Here is a 25,872-nt window from a genome sequence, read left to right as displayed (position 1 = left end):
GGAATTGTGATACAGTGAATTATAAGTGAAATAATCTGTCTGTAAACAATTGTTGGAAAAATTACTTGTGTCATGCACAAAGTAGATGTCCTAACCGACTTGCCAAAACTATAGTTTGTTAACAAGAAATTTGTGGAGTGGTTGAAAAACGAGTTTTAATGACTCCAACCTAAGTGTATGTAAACTTCAGACTTCAACTGTATATACACATACATACATACATACATACATACATACATACATACATACATACATACATACATACATACATACATATATACACATTTCCTTTTTTGTCATAACTACCCATGTTACCCGTGTTCTATTCTGTCCTTGTGAGCTCTGAATATCTCCTATTCTCTATAGAGTTACATGTTAATATGCTCCCCAAAATACCTGTACTACCCCTGTATACCCCCTCTCATCTCCTCCATGAGTTACTCATCTTCTCTCCACTGTCTCTCTCCACTGTCCCCTCCCCAGCATGCAAAACTGGGTTGAAATGCAGAGTTGTAGTATTGTTACAGTGTTGAATAAGTTTTTCCCAGTTTTGCCTGTTGGGTATCTCCCTCCCTCCCTCCATCCCTTCTTCCCTCCTTAATCCCCTCTCTGTACCTGTTCCCTCCATCCTGTTTATGTTCTCACCCTGCCATCTTAATGCTGCTTCGTAGGAGGAGTTGGGGGCCAGGCCCTCCCTCCATGGCGCTGCTTCCATCGATACTCCCCAGAGTCGCCACCTTAAGAAAATGAGTGCCCTGACTAGTAATGTAAGATGGCAAAACCTGAACCCCCCTGGGATGGGGTCCAATGGGCTGCAACTTCCTGTCTGTGTCTTGCGACTTCCTTTCTCCTTCTATTGAATGACTCACTGATTGGTTGATTTCTGGTAGCATCGGTTGGGGCTCTTCTGCTTCCATAATTCAAGAGGACATCTTTTCATTTGTGTTTTAATTCTATGATATCTACCTATATTCTTGATTTTTATATTTTTCCTCCATTTTCTTGTTTAGATTTTTCCTTCAGTCTTTTTGTTTTGTGTTTTGTGTCCCTTATACCTGTAGCTATCTTATTCTTCTCTCTCCCATTGCAAGCTTTGCCTTGACGCCAAACACAGACATGCATAGTGATGCAATAACTATTTTCCTAAAAGTCAACAGAAAATATTGTTTTCTATTGCTTTTTTCATTTGATATTTTTCTATTTTTGTCCCTCAGTTGAATCAACATCTTAAATGATCAATGTCAGAATAGCCGGGACATGTGGTTAGTCAATGTCTCTGTCTGATCTGGAATGGCCCCTACAGTGATAGCACGTCATAGGGTTATTGTTGCTGCATCGTTCTACAGAATTGTCTCTGTGCCATGAGGACTGTGTAAATCCTGTATCAAAGCTTCTATCTAAAGTATCTAAAGTATCTTATCCACAACTCTTCTATAGTATAGACAAAAAAAAAATGTATAGACAACACTGAACACTAGGAGGCGGAGTTGACCCTTATGAGAACCATTTCATTGGTTTGCCAGAAGTTCTGTCATTGCTTTTTCATTTGGAGCGTGATTATAATTAGACAGATCTTTTTCTCATTTCTATTGGATTTACACACTCTTCATTCCTCTCTCTCCCTCTTTCTCTCCCTGCCTGATGTTTCTCTCTGCCTGATGTTTATCTCTCTGTCTGATGTTTCTCTCTCTGCCTGATGTTTATCTCTGTCTGATGTTTCTCTCTCTGTCTGATGTATCTCTCTCTGCCTGATGTTTATCTCTGTCTGATGTTTCTCTCTCTGCCTGATGTTTCTCTCTCTGCCTGATGTTTCTCTCTCTGCCTGACTGTTCTTCAGCTGGTTCGTCTACAGATTAGGAGTCTACTTCAGACTCTCAGAAATGGGATCCCAGCATCACTTTCTCCCTCATTTTCTATTTCTGACTACCATACATACTGTTCCAACAGTATATGAAGTCAATGTTCTGTTTGTACAGTTGTTTCTTCTGACTGTTGTCTTAATTGCCTTCTGAGGTTAGTTGGCTCATTGAAAGTAAGATAGAATGATGATTTATTCATTTGTTATACCCACCAGATAACTTATATCAAATTAATCCTAGAAGGCAAACTATGTTTTTTTTACTTCAATTGGTTATGCTGTATAACAAGGGCTACTAACAGAGTAGAGTACGGAGTTACCTAGGTTTAGAAATTCTGAATTTGGATTCCTCCAAAATCATTGAACAAGCCAGGAGCCCTTTTTATATTATGTGTCTGAATACTGTGTTTTTCTCCTCATGAATCCTACTCTCTCTCTGTTTTTCTTGGCTTACCTCACAGACACAATTAGACTGAGATTAACACACACACTGCCATATGATATCCCTCCAGGTGCAGTACAAGGCCAAGTTTGACAAGGAGAAGGGACTCAGGCCAAAGTATGACATGAAGGAGAGTGTTGTTTACAAGACTCAGAAGGATGCACACAAGCTGGCTAGTGAGGTAACGTGTTCCACCCTCCCAAGTAGGTGTAGTTCTCTTTTAATAGGATACATTTGTGTTCGGGCTAAGATGTCTTTACTCACAACTCTTTATCAAAGATATACAAAGCAAAAGCTCTCTATAATATGATGATGTTGTTCTGTCCGTCTTCTCATCTCACAGGTGAAATACAAGGGTGACCTGAAGAAGCTCCACAAGCCTGTGACCGACATGGCAGAGTCTCTGTCCATGCAGCACAACCTGAGCACCAGCAAGCTGTCCAGTGACGTAAGACAATCTCACATAACCCTTTGTACTCCCAATACCACCGTCTTCCGTCCCGGTAGTGTCATCATCACCATCATCCCTTCTGCATAACAACCGCCTTCTCAACAACCAACCACCTCACCACCACAACCCTCTAAGAAAGTAATTCCATATAATTAGGAATCATTGGCTTTCCCTAGCTCTCTCTCAGCAGGCAAATCTGGTTGAAATAACGTCATTACAATCAGTTTTCAACCAGAAGTAGTTGTAATGTGGTTGTAATGACGTCATTTCAACCAGTTCTGTCCTGCTGTGTATATACTGTATAAGCTATAGAAAAACACAGATCTGTAGCATCATAATTTAGAGTCATACTCTTTTACCCATAATCCTCAAGGACATCATCTGGTAGTGACCCTGACCCTTCTCACCTTTGACCTCCAAACTTCCTGTACTAGCACCCGCTGTAACCTTCTCCATCTCTTTTTTCATCCATCTACAATCTTAGTGTTTTCTTTTTCACAGTCTCTAGCATTTTATCATGTGCTGGAATTTGTTGTCTTTTTTGGGGGGGTTAAATTAAAAACATTACTTAGTATATCATAACTTAGTCTTCTAGAACTCTCTGCCTCACCCTCTCTTCTCTAATTTTTCTTCATTGCATTCTTTTCATTCCTTTTTATTCACATTCCTTAACTTTTTATAAAACATTCTTGTTTAAAATAATATATATTTTTTAATGGGTGGCATTGAGTAAGCTAATGGCAGTGGCTATTTTTCCCCATGTTGTTGTACTGAGCTACTTTACCGGGCGTTGATTCCCCCTTAGTACCAGTACAAGAAGAAACATGAGGACAGTAAGGGTCACTACCTCATGATCGCTGACACACCAGAACAGCTCCATCACAAGGAGGCTTCAGAACTACAGAGTCACGTAAGTGGCCGATGTCTGGGACGACCTATGAACCTGTCCTATTGACATCACCAGGTTTTAACTTCCTATGTTTGAGATGGCAACTTCCTGTTTGAAAATAATCTCTCCAATATTCAATTTCATCCTGTGACTTGCAAATCTAAATTCTAAATTATCCCAGGCTTCTTCTCCAACCTGTAAAATCATTAAATAGTGGAACACAATGACACAGTGTTTGTATTGGTTACCTGTCAGGGCTTGGTTGACTTGTAAAAACAGTTTTACTAGAAATGTTGGTTGGGCTGTGTGTTATTATGTAAGTCCTTTTTTAATTAATCCATATAATCTCCCACTCGTCACTCCATCATTAAACCTGAGAGGTTTATATTGCAATCATTATAAATTGGTTCCCATGCTCCCATTTTATGTGGAGTAATTTTGCCCTCTAGTCTTAAATGGGCACGATATCTGGACCAGAGTTCACTATATTGAAACAGACCTGTCACAAACCCTGTCAGACACCTTGTTAAACTGTTATGATGTTATAACAACGCCAGTTGGTATTGTTTAGGCCTCAAGGGTAACATTAAATGGCCTATTTAGTAATATTTATTGAATAAGGTAAGTCAACTTTATTCAATAAATAAATTAAGACATTGTTAATATATTTGTCTGACTCCTGTGTGTCCGTCCACAGGTGAAGTACAAGGAGAAATATGAGAAGGCTAGAGGAAAGGCCATGCTAGACTTTGAGACCCCCACCTATGTGACGGCTAAGGAGGCCCAGCACATGCAGAGCGCGGTAAAAAAAATAGTTTCAACCCAATATCTAACTGTTTCACACAATAACACCTATACTTTGCGGTCTGGAGTTTCGCCGGTGCTCCAAAGAGAACATGCATGGACTAATCTGTTGTTTTTGTCTGTCATTGTGTTGGATCTTCTGTTTCATTTGGAAATTCTGTAGACTTGTCTGTCCTCCAAAAGTATAACTAGAATGTCTATGAAATGTGATTTTCCAATGTGTCATTTGATGTGAAAGTTAAGCACTGGGACTAGGGCATATGGTAGACTTGTGTGGCACTGACACATGATGTTCTGTAAGTACAGAAAGTGAAATGTTCCTCTGATGATCCAGGGTTAAGGTATGGTACTGGATGTCTGGTAATCATGTCTCCCTGCTAGTGCACAGACAGACTGACACAAAACAGGAAACTTAACAGACTGCATAGATTTATTTTGAATATGGACATTTTTTAAACCATTGACTGCAGAAGAAAACTTGGGTCTATACAGAAAATATTAGTATTATACATGTATAAACATAAAGGTTTCAAATATTTTAATATCTGTACAAAAAACATTACACACACCAGAGGCATACTGTCGTCATACGTAGCTCAATACACCACTGAGTTGTTCTCAATGAGAGCAGTAAGACTGAGGTGAGGCTTGCATTGTGACTGTGTACTTACTAGACTTGCATGTTGTGGGTATCTCAGCTGTGTCTGTCACTTGTCTTATCTTTGCGGCGAATAGAAAGACTATCATAAGGAATATGAGGAGTCCATAAAGGGAAAGAACCTCTCAGGCTTGGAGGTCACCCCTGCCATGTTACATGTCAGACACGCCACCAAAATAGCCAGCGAGGTAACGAACGGACATCTACCCCCTTTTGAACCCCCCTCCTCCTCTTCACCCACCCCTGATAATCATACTAAGACCTCCACATCCCTCCTTCTTTTAATCCCACGGGTGTGACTTTTTCTCAAAACTGTTTTGTCACACCCAGGTTAGTTGTGGTTAGGTTGCATGGTTCACCACCCAAAGATAATACACTCTATTACTATTACACGTAATACACCCCTCCTTTTTCATAGTACCATAGTAGTGCTGTTTTAGTTTTAGACTTAGTTTTATTGCCATGTCTGAGCTATTAGTTTTATGTCTGAACTGTCGTCTATGTTGACATCCTGAACTTTGTAGTTCCCACCCATTCCCTCCATCTATTAGAACACTACCATTGTTTTTGTGCAAAACAACTGTCTGCTTTGTTCGGCTCTTTTTTCTGTCTGGTTTGGCTTTTTAAATAACCCTGTTTCCTGTGTTTGTTCTACATGATGCCCTAATGAAATGCAGGCATGAGGGCTTTTGGCAAAAAGCCTCATGAACAAACTGTCTTGGACCAAATGTTCTGTGGGTATTTTTTGTCTTATTGTCCTATCTGATAAAATGGGATTGTTTTTTTTATCAGGCTGCTTACCAAACTCACCAATGTCTTTCCAATGTCCAATTTAATGTCTAATGGTCATAATACATATTGTATAAAAATAAATAATAATGTCCGACTTGGCAAGTCAATATTTGTCTATCAATGTCAACCAAAACCACAGCTGGTCTGTCATAATCTGAAAGGGAGACTTGGTGACTTTGAGTTCAATGGGTGAGCATGTACTGTACCGTATACTGTCTGTGTGCCCTGCCTGTGTTGCCCTGCCTGTCTCTCTGCAGTCTCTCTGTTCTTCCTTCTGCCCTGTAGAAAGAGTACAGGAGGGATCTAGAGGAGGGGGTGAAGGGTAAAGGGTTAACTGTTTTTGAGGAAACTCCGGAGCTTTTGAGAGCAAGGAACGCTACTGCTATCCTGAGTCAGGTAGGACTGCTATAGATGGAACAGGCTTCTTCTCCCATCTCTCTCTCACCCCCCTCTTCCCCTTCCTCTGCTTCCTTCTCCTCTTCCTGTTTCAGCACCTAACTAACCAGGCAGCTGATTGGTTTTCTTCTTGGCGCTGGCTAATGACATCACTAATGTGTTTACAACGCAGTTGTGGAGCTAGTAGTGTCATTCCCCCAACCTGGTCCCAGATCTGTTTGTGCTGTCATGCCAACTCCAATGGTGACAATGACCATAGGAGTTGGCAAACAGTACAAACAGATCTGGGACCAGGCTAGTAGTTCCCCAGGTTAACCAGATAATATGGTGTCTGAAACAACCTACACTACCTCACTGAGATTCACACTAAACCTTCTTCTGTCTTTCAGCTCTGAGTGGACCCTTCCTGTCTCCCTCCTCGTAGCTTGATTTATCCCATTATATTTTCCTGTTGGTTTGTTTGTGCTAACCTCTCTGTTCACGGTTCCCTAGGAGTCTCCTTAATAATGCCCTTAACTGCAGTTGTTTTAACTTGTGCCATTTTTGGTTTTGCAGCCCCTAAACAAATGAGTAGACGTCCCTTTCCTTCCTAATATAATATCCAATAGATATTTGAGTATTATAATAAATAATTGTCTGACTTGACTGTGTGTAATGTGGCTGTTTGCAGAGAGAGTACAAGAAGTCTTTGGAGACAGAGATCAAGGGCAAGGGGATGTTGGCTTTGGCTACAGACACCCCAGACTTCATGAGGGCTAGGAACGCTACAGACATCCTCAGCCAGGTCAGTGGGGCTGCTACTTGGACCAAGCCACCCTTTTTATATGTGCACTATGCATTTTTTTCAGCATTGTACATTATAGCAATATTTTTTAGATAACTACCAGAGAAGGAGTTTCTTTGAACCTAGAACATATATCATATTGTCCAACTGTCGTAGTTATACTTGGGTTGCTGTATAGCTATTTTACATGTAACAAATGCACATTATAATCATAACCACATCCCAATGTTAATTGCTTTCAATACAGTAATTGTGTACTATACCAAGAATACTGAAAGACCACTCTCCATCAGTGCATGTAGTTGTTATTTAACAAAGAGTGTGTTTCTGAGCTGCAGTTTGTGTCCCTCCTCAGCAAAAGTACAAGCAGACTGCTGAGGCGGACAGGGCTAGCTACACTAGTGTTATCGACACCCCTGACATCCTCCACGCACAGAATATCAGGAACATGGTCAGCCAGGTAAGAGGAATGCTCCAAACGACTATGGATGTCCACAAACCATGTAAATAAACTCTCCACAAATTATGTAGATTACCTTTGTATTGATTGGAATGATATAGACTGATATGCTTTGAATATATTGACATCTGAGTTGAATGACCAAGCTCTTGTGTGACGTCTCTCTCTCTCTCTCTCTCTCTCTGTGTATTGTGTCCAACAGAAAAAGTACAGGGAGGAGGCTAAGAATACCATGTCTCACTATGTGCCCGTCCTGGACACCCCTGAGTTGATGAGAGTCCGTGAGAACCAGAAGAACTTCAGCACTGTAAGTAGAACCCTTTTAGAACCTTCTGTTTTAGAACCTCCGTTTGGAACCAAGGCCCAGGTTCCAGATCTCAGGTTCATCATCACCCATGCCAGTCAGTGGCAGCAAGGTGACTCTCTGTGTGTCTTCGGTGTCTTGTCTTCAAAGTATTACCTTCAATACTTTATATACATTTACTGTATATGTTCATTGTTTCTTCATGAACATCTGTTGTGTTGTGCTGTCTGAACTAATGGAAACCAGCAGCATACTGTATGTACATTATGTTTATTATGTAATTACCGATTCAGAAAAGCAAGGCTCAAGGCTTGTTATTGTTTTTGGAAAGAACAGCAGCTAATTACATAGTTGAATGTATGTAATTAGAGAAGCAATAGTAAAGAGGTGCATTTAGCAGTGTAGAGTAGACCATGGTAAAGAGGTGCATTTAGCAGTGTAGAGTAGACCATGGTAAAGAGGTGCATTTAGCAGTGTAGAGTAGACCATGGTAAAGAGGTGCATTTAGCAGTGTAGAGTAGACCATGCGGTTTCTGCATTTTACTATCGGCAGTAAAAAAGGTATTGCGTTTGTAATGTTTCACAGATTTATTAGAGCGCCATTGTTTTATCATGGTTGTTGCTTTTTTCTCTTTTTGTTTTCTTTTTCTATCTTTTCTTGAATTTTTTTGTTATTACTGTGAAACATTTTAACTGCACTTGTGCTCTTTCCCCTATAGCTTCAGTACCAGACAGACCACCTTAAAAACGTTAAGGGCAAAGTGTCATCAATAAAGGACACCCCTGAAATGCTACGTGTTAAAGAGAATACAAAGAATTTCAGCTCGGTATCTTTCTGCTCCATGAGTATCTTTTTAAAATATTTTTTACCTTTTCTAATAACATATTTTCAAATATATATATATATATATACCTCCCCTTTCTTGATTTTTTTCTTTCTTTGCTTAATTTTTTACTCTCTTTTGAACTGAAAGTGAACTTCCCTGATATGCAGCCCTTTTTGATATAGATAATATAGATATTAGTGATAGTGAGAGATTAATCCTAGACAAACTTCCCACTGGGCACACACTGGTTGAATCAACGTTGTTTGAACCAACATGGAATAGATGTTGATTTGACGTCTGTGCCCAGTGGGTTGTGTTGCTGTATTTTTCCTATAAGTAGCAGCTTTAACCTTTAGGTTAATAACCTCTGCTTTGTGCAATGCTGAAGTGCCATTATATGGTAACACTTTTACTTTTAGCCAACCAATATAATGCTTTTGTCATGTGCCATCTAGAAATGTTTTCTGTCAGGCTAATCATCGCTCACTACTTTTTGCCTACTCTTACTGTTTAAAGATTCAGTACAAAGAGGATTTGGGAGGAGGAACAGCTCTGTCAGACACCCCAGAGATGGACAGAGTTAAACGCAATCAGACAAACATTAGCACGGTACACTATAGTGTGACCCTGCTTTTCTTTTCCTCTCCTCTCCACCCATCTTCACTCAGGCTACGCTTCCATGCCGTAGGCTCCATGCTGACCCCCACCACCACCACAGTTCCCACATTTTAAAAAAACTAGACCATATAATGGTTTAATCTCTACATAATGGCAACCATTTTTAATTTCCACCTTCTCAACACCGTTCTGCAGAGTTGATACTAATCTCAGAGTTCATTGTCCCACCAGACTCAACAGAAGTCATCAAACAAAACAATAATTCATTACATCTAAGATCTGTAATAAACTAAACCAAATATCTAACTTTCATTCGGTCAGAGGTTTCCTATTCAGCTACATTGTTTATAGTGTTATAAACTGTATATACTGTCAACTTAACTGCTGTTAACAATCAATGTAAATGTCATGACTGTTTTACCTACATGTGAGCGTTCTTGTGCTTTACGCCAGCTGCATTCTCACTGTTTACAGTGAGGCCATCGTCTTTGCTGCTGTATGTATGTACAGTATTTGTGTGCTTTATATCTGTCTTGCTTTGTCTCTGTGTTCCTCATGGAACCCCTATGGTAGATAAAGTACAAGGACTCGTTGGGTCAGGGAACAGCCATCTCAGACCTACCAGAGGTGAAGAGGGTTCGTGAGATGCAGAAGAACATCAGCTCGGTACTAGAGTTTCTATCTAGCCCCCAATTTCCCAACCAACAAACTCCAAAGAAACTCTCACCCTCTCTGTCGTATGACCCCTTACTGAGCTCAAATAATGCCCCCTAAACCATCAGTGGTTATTCTCTTGACCTTTGACTTCTGTGTGCCAAGATGAAGCCTAACACTTCCTACCTGAATACAAAATAACGTAACTTCCTTTCTCCTCCAAACTAAAGACCCAAATAGAACCATCCCCTTTTAGTTTTCTTGTTTTTCAATCTGTTTGTGTCCCACCAGACAAACAAATAGCATTTTGATTTTTCTTCTCCATTTTTTGTTTCTAATAATTCCATCATACTTTTTTACGTTTAAATTTTTTTTTTTTTCTCCTCAGTTCCTTTACTGAAGTGATGTGAGATTTCAAAACAGTAGCTTAACTATAACCCAAACCTTTGCATGTATTTTATGGCGGCCATCATAAGTTTACAATATCCTTTGTTTGTATTTGAGTGGGCAATCAACCCTCTATCTGACTGGTTGTCCCTGTGTTACTGTTTAAAGATTCAGTACAAAGAGGATTTGGGAGGAGGAACAGCTCTGTCAGACACCCCAGAGATGGACAGAGTTAAACGCAATCAGACAAACATTAGCACGGTACACTATAGTGTGACCCTGCTTTTCTTTTCCTCTCCTCTCCACCCATCTTAACTCAGGCTACGCTTCCATGCCGTAGGCTCCATGCTGACCCCCACCACCACCACAGTTCCCACATAAAAAAAACTAGACCATATAATGGTTTAATCTCTACATAATGGCAACCATTTTTAATTTCCACCTTCTCAACACCGTTCTGCAGAGTTGATACTAATCTCAGAGTTCATTGTCCCACCAGACTCAACAGAAGTCATCAAACAAAACAATAATTAATTAAATCAAATCAAATCAAATTATATTGGTCACATACATGTGTTTAGCAGATGTTATTGCGGGTGTAGCGAAATGCTTGTGCTTCTAGCTCCGACAGTGCAGTAATATCTAACAATTTCACAACATATACCCAATACACACAAATCTAAGTAAGTAATGGAATTAAGAATATATACATATATGGACGAGCAATGACAGAGCGGCATGGACTAACTTACAGTAGAATTGAATAGAATACAGTATATACAGTGAGGGAAAAAAGTATTTGATCCCCTGCTGATTTTGTACGTTTGCCCACTGACAAAGAAATTATCAGTCTATAATTTTAATGGTAGGTTTATTTGAACAGTGAGAGACAGAATAATAACAAAAAAATCCAGAAAAACGCATGTCAAAAATATTATAAATTGATTTGCATTTTAATGAGAGAAATAAGTATTTGACCCCCTCTCAATCAGAAAGATTTCTGGGTCCCAGGTGTCTTTTATACAGGTAATGAGCTGAGATTAGGAGCATCCTCTTAAAGGGAGTGCTCCTAATCTCACCTTGTTACCTGTATAAAAGACACCTGTCCACAGAAGCAATCAATCAATCAGATTCCAAACTTTCCACCATGGCCAAGACCAAAGAGCTCTCCAAGGATGTCAGGGACAAGATTGTAGACCTACACAAGGCTGGAATGGGCTACAAGACCATCGCCAACCAGCTTGGTGAGAAGGTGACAACATTTGGTGCGATTATTCGCAAATGGAAGAAACACAAAATAACTGTCAATCTCCCTCGGCCTGGGGCTCCATGCAAGATCTCACCTCGTGGAGTTGCAATGATCATGAGAACAGTAAGGAATCAGCCTAGAACTACACGGGAGGATCTTGTCAATGATCTCAAGGCAGCTGGGACCATAGTCACCAAGAAAACAATTGGTAACACACTACGCCGTGAAGGACTGAAATCCTGCAGCGCCCGCAAGGTACCCTTGCTCAAGAAAGCACATATACAGGTGCGTCTGAAGTTTGCCAATAAACATCTGAATGATTCAGAGGAGAACTGGGTGAAAGTGTTGTGGTCAGATGAGACCAAAATCGAGCTCTTTGGCATCAACTCAACTCGCCGTGTTTGGAGGAGTAGGAATGCTGCCTATGACCCCAAGAACACCATCCCCACCGTCAAACATGGAGGTGGAAACATTATGCTTTGGGGGTGTTTTTCTGCTAAGGGGAAAGGACAACTTCACCGCATCAAAGGGACGATGGACGGCGCCATGTATCGTCAAATCTTGGGTGAGAACCTCCTTCCCTCAGCCAGGGCATTGAAAATGGGTCATGGATGGGTATTCCAGCATGACAATGACCCAAAACTCACGGCCAAGGCAACAAAGGAGTGGCTCATGAATAGCACATTAAGGTCCTGGAGTGGCCTAGCCAGTCTCCAGACCTTAATCCCATAGAAAATCTGTGGAGGGAGCTGAAGGTTCGAGTTGCCAAACGTCAGGCTCGAAACCTTAATGACTTGGAGAAGATCTGCAAAGAGGAGTTGGACAAAATCCCTCCTGAGATGTGTGCAAACCTGGTGGCCAACTACAAGAAACGTCTGACCTCTATGATTGCCAACAAGGGTTTTGCCACCAAGTACTAAGTCATGTTTTGCAGAGGGGTCAAATACTTATTTCCCTCATTAAAATTAAAATCAATTTATAACATTTTTGACATGGGTTTTTCTTGATTTTTGTTGTTGTTATTCTGTCTCTCACTGTTCAAATAAACCTACCATTAAAATTATAGACTGATTATGTCTTTGTCAATGGGCAAACGTACAAAATCAGCAGGGGATCAAATACTTTCTTCCCTCACTGTACATATGAGATGAGTAATGCAAAATATGTAAACATTATTAAAGTGACTAGAGTTCCATTTTTTAAAGTGGCCAGTGATTTTTAGTCTATGTCTATAGGCAGCAGCCTCTAATGTGCGAGTGGTGGTTATTTAACAGTCTGATGCCCTTGAGATAGAAGCTGTTTTTCAGTCTCTCTGTCCCAGCTTTGATGCACCTGTACTGACCTCGCCTTCTGGATGATAGCGGGGTGAACAGGCAATGGCTCGGGTGGTTGATGTCCTTGATGATCTTTTTGGCCTTCCTGTGACATCGGGTACTGTAGGTGTCCTGGAGGGTGGGTAGTTTGCCCCCGGTAATGCGTTGGGCAGACCGCACCACACTCTGGAGAGCCCTGCGGTTGCGGACGGTGCAGTTGCCATACCAGACGGTGATGCAGACCGACAAGATGCTCTCAATTGTGCATCTGTAAAAGTTTGTGAGGGTTTTAGGCGCCAAGACAAATTTGGTCAGCCTCCTTACATTTACATTTTAGTCATTTAGCAGACGCTCTTATCCAGAGCGACTTACAGTTAGTGAATACATTATTATTATTTTTTTTATACTGGCCCCCCATGGGAAACGAACCCACAACCCTGGCGTTGCAAACGCCATGCTCTATCAACTGAGCTACATCCCTGCCGGCCATTCCCTCCCCTACCCTGGACGACACTGGGCCAATTGTGCGCCGCCCATGAGTCTCCCGGTCGCGGCCGGCTGCGACAGAGCCTGGATTCGAACCAGGATCTCTAGTGGCACAGTTAGCACTGCGATGCAGTGCCTTAGACCACTGCGCCACTCAGGAGCCTCCTGAGGTTGAAGAGGCTCTGTTGCGCCTTCTTTACCACACTGTCTGTGTGGGTGTACTATTTCAGTTTGTCATTGATATGTACGCCAAGGAACTTGAAGCTTTTCACCTTCTCCACTGCGGTCCCATCGATGTGGATAGGGGGGGCACCCTCTGCTGTTTCCTGAAGTCCACGATCATCTCCTTTGTTTTGTTGACGTTAAGTGAGACGTTATTTTCCTGGCACCACACTCCCAGAGCCCTCACGTCCTCCATGTAGGCTGTCTTGTCATTGTTGGTAATCAAGCCTACTACTGTTGTGTCATCTGCAAACTTGATGATTGAGTTGGAGGCATGCTTGGCCATGCAGGCATGGGTGAACAGGGAGTACAGGAGTGGGCTGAGCACGCACCCTTGTGGGTCCCAGTGTTGAGGATCACCGAAGTGGAGGTGTTGTTTCCTACCTTCACCACCTGGGGCCGGCCCGTCAGGAAGTCCAGGACTCAGTTGCACAGGGCGGGGTTCAGACCCAGGGCCTCGAGCTTAATGATTAGCTTGGAGGGTACTATGGTGTTGAATGCTGAGCTATCGTCAATGAACAGCATTCTTACATAGGTATTCCTCTTGTCCAGATGGGATAGGGCAGTGTGCAGTGTGATGGCGATTGCATCATCTGTGGATCTATTGGGGCGGTAAGCAAATTGAAGTGGGTCTAGAGTGACAGGTAAGGTAGAGGTGATATGATCCTTGACTAGTCTCTCAAAGCACTTCATTATGACAGAGGTGAGTGCTACGGGGGCGATAGTCATTTAGTTCAGTTACCTTTGCTTTCTTGGGTACAGGAACAATGGTGGCCATCTTGAAGCAAGTGGAGACAGCAGAGAGGGATAGGGAGAGATTGAATATGTCCGTAAACACACCAGCCAGCTGGTCTGCGCATGCTCTGAGGACGCGGCTAGGAATGCCGTCTGGGCCGGCAGCCTTGCGAGGGTTAACACGCTTAAATGTCTTACTGACGTCGGCCATGGAGAAGGAGAGCCCACAGTCCTTGGTAGTGGGCAGCGTTGATGGTACTGTGTTATCCTCAAAGCGGGCTAAGAAGGTGTTTTAGCTTGTCCGGAAGCAAGACGTCGGTGTCGGCGACGTTGCTGGTTTTCCTTTTGTAGTCCGTGATTGTCTGTAGACCCTGCCACATACATCTCATGTCTGAGCCGTTGAATTGCAACTCCACTTTGTCTCTATACAGACGTTTTGCCTGTTTGATTGCCTTGTGGAGTGAATAGCTGCACTGTTTGTATTTTGCATTACATCTAAGATCTGTAATAAACTAAACCAAATATCTACCTTTCATTCGCTCAGAGGTTTCCTGTTCAGCTACATTGTTTATAGTGTTATAAACTGTAAATACTGTCAACTTAACTGCTGTTAACAATCAATGTAAATGTCATGACTGTTTTACCTACAGTCGTGGTCAAAAGTTTTGAGAATTACACAAATATTAATTTTCACAAAGTCTGCTGCCTCAGTTTTTATGATGGCAATTTGCATATACTCCAGAATGTTATGAAGAGTGTTCAGATGAATTGCAATTAATTGCAAAGTCCCTCTTTGCCATGAAAATGAACTTAATCCCCCCAAAAAAACATTTCCACTGCATTTCAGCCCTGCCACAAAAGTACCAGCAGACATCATGTCAGTGATTCTCTTGTTAACACAGGTGAGAGTGTTGACAAGGACAAGGCTGGAGATCACTCTGTCATGCTGATTGAGTTAGAATAACAGACTGGAAGCTTGTGCTTGAAATCCTTGTTCTTCCTCTGTTAACATTTACAATTTAGTCATTTAGCAGATTCTCTTATCCAGAGCGACTTACAGTTAGTGAATGCATACATTTTCATACTGGCCCCCCGTGGGAATCAAACCCACAACCCTGGCGTTGCAAACGCCATTCTCTACCAACTGAGCTACACGGGGCCATGGTTAGCTGCAAGGAAACACGTGCCGTCATCATTGCTTTGCACAAAAAGGGCTTCACAGGCAAGGATATTGCTGCTAGTAAGATTGCACCTAAATCAACCATTTATCGGATTATCAAGAACTTCAAGGAGAGAGGTTCAATTGTTGTGAAGAAGGCTTCTGGGCGCCCAAGAAAGTCCAGCAAGCGCCAGGACCGTCTCCTAAAGTTGATTCAGCTGCGGGATCGGGGCACCACCAGTGCAGAGCTTGCTCAGGATGGAATGGTAGCAGGCAGGTGTGAGTGCATCTGCACGCACAGTGAGGCAAAGACTTTTGGAGGATGGCCTGGTGTCAAGAAGGGCAGCGAGGAAGCCACTTCTCTCCAGGAAAAACATCAGGGACAGACTGATATTCTGCAAAAGGTACAGGGATTGGACTGCTGAGGACTGGGGTAAAGTCATTTTCTCTGATGAATCCCCTTTCCGATTGTTTGGGGCATCCGGAAAAAAGCTTGTCCGGAGAAGACAATGTGAGCACTACCATCAGTCCTGTGTCATGCCAAGAGTAAAGCTTCCTGAGACCATTCATGTGTGGGGTTGCTTCTCAGCCAAGAACACAGCCATGAATAAAGAATGGTACCAACACATCCTCCGAGAGCAACTTCTCCCAACCATCCAACAGTTTGGTGACGAACATTGCCTTTTCCAGGATGATGGAGCACCTTGCCATAAGGCAAACGTGATAACTAAGTGGCTCAGGGAACAAAACATCAACATTTTGGGTCCACGGCCAGGAAACTCCCCAGACCTTAATCCCATTGAGAACTTGTGGTGGATCCTCAAGAGGCGGGTAGACAAACAAAAACCCACAAATTCTGACAAACTCCAAGTATTGATTATGCAAGAATGGGCTGCCATCAGTCAGGATGTGGCCCAGAAGTTAATTGACAGCATGCCAGGGCAGATTGCAGAGGTCTTGAAAAAGAAGGGTCAACACTGCAAATATTAACACTTTGCATACACTTAATGTAATTGTCAATAAAAGCCTTTGACACTTATGGAATGCTTGTAATTATACTTCAGTATACCATAGTAACATCTGACAAAAATATCTAAAAACACTGAAGCAGCAAACTTTGTGAAGACCAATACTTGTGTCATTCTCAAAACTTTTGACCACGACTGTACATGTGAGCGTTCTTGTGCTTTACGCCAGCTGCATTCTCACTGTTTACAGTGAGGCCATCGTCTTTGCTGCTGTATGTATGTACAGTATTTGTGTGCTTTATATCTGTCTTGCTTTGTCTCTGTGTTCCTCATGGAACCCCTATGGTAGATAAAGTACAAGGACTCGTTGGGTCAGGGAACAGCCATCTCAGACCTACCAGAGGTGAAGAGGGTTCGTGAGATGCAGAAGAACATCAGCTCGGTACTAGAGTTTCTATCTAGCCCCCAATTTCCCAACCAACAAACTCCCAAAAAACGATCACCTTCTCCGTCGTATGACCCCTTACTGAGCTCAAATAATGCCCCCTAAACCATCAGTGGTTATTCTCCTGACCTTTGACTTCTGTGTGCCAAGATGAAGCCTAACACTTCCTACCTGAATACAAAATAACGTAACTTCCTTTCTCCTCCAAACCAAAGACCCAAATAGAACCATCCCCTTTTAGTTTTCTTGTTTTTCAATCTGTTTGTGTCCCACCAGACAAACAAATAGCATTTTGATTTTTCTTCTCCATTTTTTGTTTCTAATAATTCCATCATACTTTTGTACGTTTATTTTTTTTTTTTTTTTCTTATCAGTTTCTTTACTGAAGTGATGTGAGATTTCAAAACAGTAGCTTAACTATAACCCAAACCTTTGCATGTATTTTATGGCGGCCATCATAAGTTTACAATATCCTTTGTTTGTATTTGAGTGGGCAATCAACCCTCTATCTGACTGGTTGTCCCTGTGTTACTGTTTAAAGATTCAGTACAAAGAGGATTTGGGAGGAGGAACAGCTCTGTCAGACACCCCAGAGATGGACAGAGTTAAACGCAATCAGACAAACATTAGCACGGTACACTATAGTGTGACCCTGCTTTTCTTTTCCTCTCCTCTCCACCCATCTTCACTCAGGCTACGCTTCCATGCCGTAGGCTCCATGCTGACCCCCACCACCACCACAGTTCCCACATTTAAAAAAAACTAGACCATATAATGGTTTAATCTCTACATAATGGCAACCATTTTTAATTTCCACCTTCTCAACACCGTTCTGCAGAGTTGATACTAATCTCAGAGTTCATTGTCCCACCAGACTCAACAGAAGTCATCAAACAAAACAATAATTCATTACATCTAAGATCTGTAATAAACTAAACCAAATATCTACCTTTCATTCGCTCAGAGGTTTCCTATTCAGCTACATTGTTTATAGTGTTATAAACTGTATATACTGTCAACTTAACTGCTGTTAACAATCAATGTAAATGTCATGACTGTTTTACCTACATGTGAGCGTTCTTGTGCTTTACGCCAGCTGCATTCTCACTGTTTACAGTGAGGCCATCGTCTTTGCTGCTGTATGTATGTACAGTATTTGTGTGCTTTATATCTGTCTTGCTTTGTCTCTGTGTTCCTCATGGAACCCCTATGGTAGATAAAGTACAAGGACTCGTTGGGTCAGGGAACAGCCATCTCAGACCTACCAGAGGTGAAGAGGGTTCGTGAGATGCAGAAGAACATCAGCTCGGTACTAGAGTTTCTATCTAGCCCCCAATTTCCCAACCAACAAACCCCCCAAAAACTCTCACCCTCTCTGTCGTATGTCCCCTTACTGATCTCAAATAATGCCCCCTAAACCATCAGTGGTTATTCTCTTGACCTTTGACTTCTGTGTGCCAAGATGAAGCCTAACACTTCCTACCTGAATACAAAATAATGTAACTTCCTTTCTCCTCCAAACTAAAGACCCGAATACTTTTTTATTTTTTACTTTATTTCTTCTCAGTTTCTTTACTGAAGTGATGTGAGATTTCACAACAGTAGTTTAACTATATCCCAAACCTTTGCATGTATTTTATGGCGGCCATCATAAGTTTACAATATCCTTTGTTTGTATCTAAGTGGGCAATCAACCCTCTATCTGACTGGTTGTCCCTGTGTTACTGTTTAAAGATTCAGTACAAAGAGGATTTGGGAGGAGGAACAGCTCTGTCAGACACCCCAGAGATGGACAGAGTTAAACGCAATCAGACAAACATTAGCACGGTACATAGTATTATGGTGTGATCCACCTTCCATCTACCATCCATATACTCCTGTCTGTCCTGCTCCTGTTACTCAAGCCCCTGTAGAACTCTAACCCCTCTTTAATTCCCCTGTCCAACCCTTTCCAATCTCACGCCAGCTCAAAACCGTTATCTGTGAAAGATAGCCTATTAAACAATCCTTTATCACCATCTCATCAAACCTATCATGTAGTCATAATACTAATGTAGCTCGTTCCAGTTAAATAGAAGTGATTCCCAAAAATGAAGCACACTGTAAGTAGATTATGATTTTAAAATAGAATATTCTCTGGTAACATGTAACTATGTCTAAACAATATATTGGTGGAGGAACCCCTCTCTGTGATTACATGTTTCTATCTAAGAGGTGAGGCCCAAAATGCTGTTGCTGAAGTGTTGCTGTGTCCTGTGTGTTCATTCTAGCTTTATTCCTCTATAGCTGCTCTTGTCCTTGTGCTATTAAGAGTTAAATGTCATTTGTAGCTGCTGTCTGTCTCGCATCTCACGGTTGCTCTCTGTGTGTATGTCCATTGTGACATCTCCTCTACTCTGCATGGGACCCATACTGCTGATCTGATGTGTAGATAAAGTACAAGGACTCGTTGGGGCAGGGAACAGCCGTCTCAGACCTACCAGAGGTGAAGAGGGTTCGTGAGATGCAGAAGAACATCAGCTCGGTACTAAAGGAAACCACTGAACCACAGAAACCACTGTTTCTGTGTTTCTCACTGGGTTTAGTTTACATTTGAGCGTGATCCTCCCTCACTTGTCCATCCCTCACCTCCTTAAACCATCTTCTCTATCTGCTGACCCCTGACCCCTCATCATCAACCCTCATATACTCCTTTTATCTTCCTGCATCAGCGATGCCTATCGGTTCAGGCTGGAGCTCCTTGAGCTACAGCCCGTCATCAACAATCAAACATCCTAATATAACACATCCCTCCTTCTATCTATCCATCCATCCACCTTCCACCATCAGTAAATCATCTTTGACTCTCCCTTAATTCCAACCTCAGCCAAAACACCCTCTATGATGTGGCACCCTCACTTGATTTAGATTTTCAGTTTTTCTCTTTCCATAACCTTTTTTTCAAAAAACGTTTTTAGCTCCTCTCCACAGCAGCGTTCTACTTTTTAGTTTAGTGTTATTTTATCTCCTGTTTTAGTGTGGCAACTAACATCCTTGCCATGCTGTGGAGGCTGGAGATGTTTTAATGTGTGTGTTGGGTTGTGTGGTTTCTTTCTGTGTTGTTGCAGTGTGTTTTACTGTCCCCTGGGGGGCGCTGTGTTTCTGTCCTGTAGGTGTTGTATAAGGACAGTTCTGCCAAAGGAACGCCCCAAGTGTTCACTCCAGAGATGGAGAGAGCGAAACGGAACCAAGAACAGATTAGCTCGGTACACCAGCCATCCTCCATGACCTGTGTGCCCCTTTAGAACCCACATTAACCCTCTCTAACTCCTTCTTCTTCTGGCTTTAATTAATCATATTAATCAGATCTACAGAAGTCAGCCTCTGCTCTCCTCATCTATTTTAATACCACCCACCAGCTGTGATGTGTTGTCAATATTATCATGCTAACCCTCTCCCTTGTTGTTGAAACTAGTCAACTTCCTCCTGTTCCCCTGACTTTCTCCCTCTCCCATCACCCCCATAAAGGATTGGGAAACACCCTCCTAACGCCCTTATGAATTGGGACACACCCTCTTAATCCACACCCACTCTGAAGGTTTGAATCTCCCTGCTAATATCATCTGTTGGAGGTCCCAATAATAAGCCCTTCTCAGAGTGGCCCTATCTGTTGTTGGTTTTGTTGTGCCACCATCTTGTCTTGTTGTGGGTGCTACAAGGGTCACACACCCGGGCTCAGCAGATGAAGGAAGTTAACTCTGGTGTTCACGTTGTTCCTCTGCTGTCGTACAACAGGTGTTGTACTCTGACAGCTTCCGTAAGCAGGTCCAGGGAAAGGCTGCCTTCGTGTTGGACACACCTGAGATGAGACGGGTCAAGGAGACTCAACGCAACATTTCTGGAGTTAGTCGCTGGTTTTTGTAGATGTTATTAAGCTTGTAAAGAGTCATTTATATGTAATAACTCATGCCAGACAAAATGTATCACTTTCATAATTCATATCAATGTAAAACCATACCACTTAAATTGAACTAGGCTTTCCACTTAGTCCTTTATTAAGATGAAATAAAACATGCCATACCAAGTTGATTGCTCATTCCCTACAGATGTAAAACCATCCTACTGCTCTGTCCACCAGGTGAAATACCACCAGGAGTTTGAAAAGACTAAGGGCAGCTTCACTCCCACTACCTCGGACCCTGTCATGGACCGCGTGAAGAAGAACACCCAGGAGTTCAGCGACATCAACTACCGTGGCATCCAGAGACGTGTGGTCGAGATGGAGAAGAGACGCGTCGTGGAGCATGAACAGGAGACTGTCACTGGTACGCTATAAAACACACACACACACACCCACTGTAGGGCCGGGATTCAATCCGAAACCGTGCTACAGCCAGTAGTGTAAAGTACTTAAGTAAAAATACTTTAAAGTACTACTTAAGTCGTTTTTTGGGGTATCTGTACTTTACTTTACTATTTATATTTTTGACAACTTTTACTTTTACTTCACTACATTCCTAAAGAAAATGATCCATACATTTTCCCTGACAAATTTTTTTTTCAAAATAACGCATTTATCAAGAGAACATCCCGGTCATCCCTACTGCCTCTGATCTGGCGGACTCACTAAACACACATACTTCGTTTGTAATATATATATAGATATCTGAGTGTTGAAGTGTGCCCCTGGCTATCCAAAAACTAAAATAAAACTAAAATGGTACCGTCTGGTTTGCTTAATATAAGGAATTTTGAATAATTTATACTTTTACACTTAAGTATATTTGACCAATTACATTTACTTTTGATACTTAAGTATATTGAAAACCAAATACTTTTAGACTTTTACTCAAGTAGTATTTTACTGGGTGACTTTCACTTTATCTTGTGTAATTTTCTATGAAGGTATCTTTACTTTTACTCAAGTATGACAATTGGGTACTTTTTCCACCACTGGCTACAGCGTGCTTCATATTTAAAGGTAAATCCCAACTGAACCAACATCTGCAGCGTTTACCTTAAATGCGATCTCCGCGAATGCGCCAACATTGCCTTTAAAAGCCACATTGTTTACAAGCGTGGTCGGATTGAATCCCTGCCTAGATCTACGATGTACTTCTCAAAGCAGAATGGGTCAGAATACGTACACGGACAATGAAGAAAATTGCAGGTATACCCCAGCAGACCAGTAAAACCTCTGTCTGTTCACCCTCAGACCTGCGTGTGTGGCGCACCAACCCCGGCTCTGTGTTTGACTACGACCCTGCTGAGGACAACATCCAGTCCAGGAGTCTGCACATGATGTCAGGTGAGAGACGCCTGAGCATGACATAATTCACATTACAGGAAATCATATAAATTAAAGAATACTGAATTAGTTATACAGGTAACTGCCAAAATAATGGAAACACCAACAGTTTCTTAATAGGTCATTGGGCCACCACGAGCCACCAGAACGGCTTCAATGCGCCTTGGCATACATTCTACAAGTGTCTGGAAATCTGTCTGGAGGAATGCGAAACAATTCCATAATTTGGTGTTCCGTTTGATGGTGGTAGAAAACGCCATCTCAGGCGCCGCTCCAGAATCTCCCATAGGTGTTCAATTGGGTTGAGATCTGGTGACTAAGATGGCCATGGCATATGGTTTACATCATTTTCATGATCATCAAACCATTCAGTGACCACTTGTGCCCTGTGGATGGGGGCATTGTCATCCACTTCCATCAGGATAGAAATTATTCACCACAGGTTGAAGGTGATCACTCAGAATGGCTGTGTATTTACTGGTGTTTACCTTGCCCTCTAAGGGGTTGAGTGGACCTAAACCATGCCAGGAAAATGCACCCTGCACCATAACAGAGCCGCCAGAACTAAATCAAATCAAATTGTATTTGTCACGTGCCGAATACAACGGGTGTAGACTTTACCGTGAAATGCTTGTTTACAAGCCCTTCCCAACGATGCAGATAATAAATAAAAAAATAAAAAATAGTAACACAAGGAATAAAATACACAAGAATGGAGCTATATACAGGGAGTACCAGTACCAGATTAATGTGCCCTGTCAATGTGGATGGGGGCATGCTCTCCTTTCTTTCTCCTGTAGTCCACGATCAGCCCCTTTGCCACACTGCTAGGTCTCTGACCTCCTCCCTGTAGGCGGTCTCATCACCGTCGGTGATCAGGCCTACCACCGTCATGTTGTCAGCAAACTTGATGATGGTGTTGGACTAAGCATACACCCCTGAGGGGTGGACAGATACCTCAATCTCCGCTGTGGAGCTTTGCAGCTCCATTAGGGTTATCTTTGGTCTCTTTGTTGCCTCTCTGATTAATGCCCTCCTTGCCTGGTCCGTGAGTTTTGGTGGGCGGCCCTCTCTTGGCAGGCTTGTTGTGGTGCCATATTATTTCAATTTTTTATTAATGGATTTAATGGTGCTCCGTGGGATGTTCAACGTTTCTGATATTTTTTTATAACCCAACCCTGATATGTACTTCTCCACAACTTTGTCCCTGACCTGTTTGGAGAGCTCCTTGGTCTTCATGGTGCCTCTTGCTTGGTGGAGTCCCTTGCTTAGTGGCGTTGCAGACTCTGGGGCCTTTCAGAACAGGTGCATATATACAGAGATCATGTGACAGATCATGTGACACTTAGTTTGCGCACAGGTGGACTTTATTTAACTAATTATGTGACTTCTGAAGGTAATTGGTTGTACCAGATCTTATTTAGGGGCTTCATAGCAAAGGGGGTGAATACATATGCACGCAACACTTTTCCGTTATTTATGTTTGTATGTATGTATTTTTATTTCACTTCACCAATTTGGACTATTTTGTGTATGTCCATTACATGAAATCCAAATAAATATCCATTTAAATTACAGGTTGTAATGCAACAAAATAGGGGGATGAATACTTTCGCAAGGCACTGTACCTGTAGCTTAAAAGACAAATCTGCTTACTATCACATCAAGTCGTTTCAACACCAATTTCGATTGAGTTATTAGGTGTTATTCAACCCTTGACCTTCCTTTCTTATCTGACAGTCCAAGCCCAGCGTCGCAGCAAGGAGCACTCCCGCTCCACCAGTGCTATGAGTGGTGTTGGTGATGAGAAGTCTGAGGTGTCTGAGGACCCAGGACACCACATGTCCCTGTACAGCAACGGCTTCGTTAACCCCTCTATGGGTAGGTCTACTATTGTAGGTCCTCACACATGGGGACTCTTCTGCTCTCAATCACAACCCAGTTCAGATATCACACCACCAAACCACGTTGCACCACTTGAAGTTTAAAAGTGTCCACATGAATTTAAGACCTTTATATTCAAGCCTCATCAATACTTTGTAGTCAGTACCCTGTGCCCACTCCTCTATGGTAGAAGGATCCATAACTAACCCTCATCCTAACTTTGACGGCTGACTTGACTAATGTCTTTCCTGTTTCCTGCAGGCTACACACACGCTAAGACTGTGGAGCTGCAGCAGAGGTCTTCCTCTGTAGCCACCCAGCAGACCACAGTGTCCTCTGTCCCCTCCCACCCCTCCACCACCGGGGTGAGTACTGTACTTTGACTGTACCCATGTACCAAGCTCACAGGAAAAAGGTCATTACCGTGGCAACCAGTCCTCAGCTTATTGGCTGCTGATGGTGTGACTGACTGTGAAACAGAATTAGTACTTTTATTGCCTCCGCATTGGTAAGGGAGATGCCAGAAAAACAGGGAGGCCTGTGTTAGTTTTTGGCAAAATCCGTTTGGTGGGATGTTGTGCACTACTTTGTTCCAAAAATGAATTTGAAAAAAAATATATGGCCGTAAGCCATCCACTGCTTTCTTTAGATCAGCTACCATGACTAAAATCTATTTTTTTGTCCCTTTCAGAAAACGGTGCGTGCCATGTATGACTACTCTGCTGCCGACAGTGATGAGGTGTCCTTCAAGGACGGTGACGTCATCGTAAACGTGCAGGCCATCGATGAGGGTTGGATGTACGGCACCGTGCAGCGCTCAGGCAAGACTGGCATGCTGCCGGCCAATTACGTTGAGGTAGTCTAAAGACAAGGCCGGCCCGCCCCCAATCCTTCCTCCGGAGTGAGTGAGACATCCACTGGGCTCCCTGATTGGCCCCTACCTGCGGCTGGATCTGTCACTTCGTAAACCTTTTGTGTAGACTAGCGCTTAAATTAGATTTTAGTAGCTGTGTAACTATTAGTCTACTATAGTATGTTGTCTACATGCAATTCTTGTTGACGCTCGTTTCATTATCCCCTGTGGATGACATGAAAGCTGAAATGACTTATTAATAAATATACATACTTATATAGACTACTGTCAAATGTTAAACCTTTTCCAAGACCGTGTCTCGCAAGAACAATGACAAAAAGCCCATTGTGTAAATTGCAGACAAACTTATTTAATTTTCAGTTAAATAGTATTGAAAAGCTTTAAAGTTAATTTTCTCACGAGATGGGCTACATGCAATTCAAACTTTCCTGTGATGGAAAAGTGAATGTATGGAGAGAATAAAGTTGTATTATCACCTCAGTCCTCAAGGGTTTGATGAAATATGAAGAAAATACTAAAATATGTGTAACTTTAAACCTTACTGAGGCATCAGCCATTGCCTCAATGATCAAACCTTAAACCAGGGTTCTGTTCAGGATGTAACATTACGGAAAGTTTAGAAATGTATTGTGTAGAACAGATGTTTGTCAGAATAGGGAAACGTGTCAGCTCTATTCACTGTATTTCTATCTGCAACGTTCAGAGCGTTTCATATCCCTGAACACACCCCAGTTTCTGAAGAGTTGTGCGTTCTGAAGTTGTAAAAGAGGAGCCTCGTCCCTCCTGAAGGCTGGCCACTAGTTGCATGTGTTTTGTTTCTTCCGATTACCTAGGTCTGGGGGTCAAGGAAGTCATATACCTTTAATCAGTAGCCAATAAAGCACACCACGCTTCTGCACTACTGCAGTCTTGTGTTCCTATTTCTG

At 42.2% G+C, this 25,872-nt stretch overlaps 1 protein-coding gene across 1 annotated transcript in view; it reads left to right on the top strand.

Annotated features, from left to right (window-relative positions):
* The window catches only part of neb (nebulin), a gene marked incomplete at its 5' end in the record, with an annotated part of 83,582 nt that extends 57,738 nt beyond the window's left edge, over positions 1-25,844 (top strand). The window contains 25 exon segments of the mRNA XM_084180048.1: positions 2,371-2,481; positions 2,644-2,748; positions 3,557-3,661; positions 4,338-4,442; positions 5,180-5,290; positions 6,180-6,290; positions 6,961-7,074; positions 7,430-7,534; positions 7,737-7,841; positions 8,558-8,665; positions 9,182-9,274; positions 9,857-9,949; positions 10,493-10,585; positions 16,806-16,898; positions 17,443-17,535; positions 18,118-18,210; positions 18,636-18,728; positions 19,333-19,425; positions 20,054-20,146; positions 20,676-20,783; positions 21,019-21,205; positions 22,096-22,188; positions 23,929-24,069; positions 24,334-24,437; positions 24,764-25,844. Coding sequence (XP_084036174.1) covers positions 2,371-2,481; positions 2,644-2,748; positions 3,557-3,661; positions 4,338-4,442; positions 5,180-5,290; positions 6,180-6,290; positions 6,961-7,074; positions 7,430-7,534; positions 7,737-7,841; positions 8,558-8,665; positions 9,182-9,274; positions 9,857-9,949; positions 10,493-10,585; positions 16,806-16,898; positions 17,443-17,535; positions 18,118-18,210; positions 18,636-18,728; positions 19,333-19,425; positions 20,054-20,146; positions 20,676-20,783; positions 21,019-21,205; positions 22,096-22,188; positions 23,929-24,069; positions 24,334-24,437; positions 24,764-24,937 — 2,724 coding nt within the window. The 3' untranslated portion in view covers positions 24,938-25,844.
* Positions 25,845-25,872: the final 28 nt, after the last annotated feature.

Source organism: Coregonus lavaretus (assembly GCF_964263955.1).
Source record: "Coregonus lavaretus genome assembly, chromosome: 16".
Lineage (NCBI taxonomy): Eukaryota > Metazoa > Chordata > Actinopteri > Salmoniformes > Salmonidae > Coregonus > Coregonus lavaretus.
This window is presented reverse-complemented; position numbering and strand designations above follow the sequence as displayed.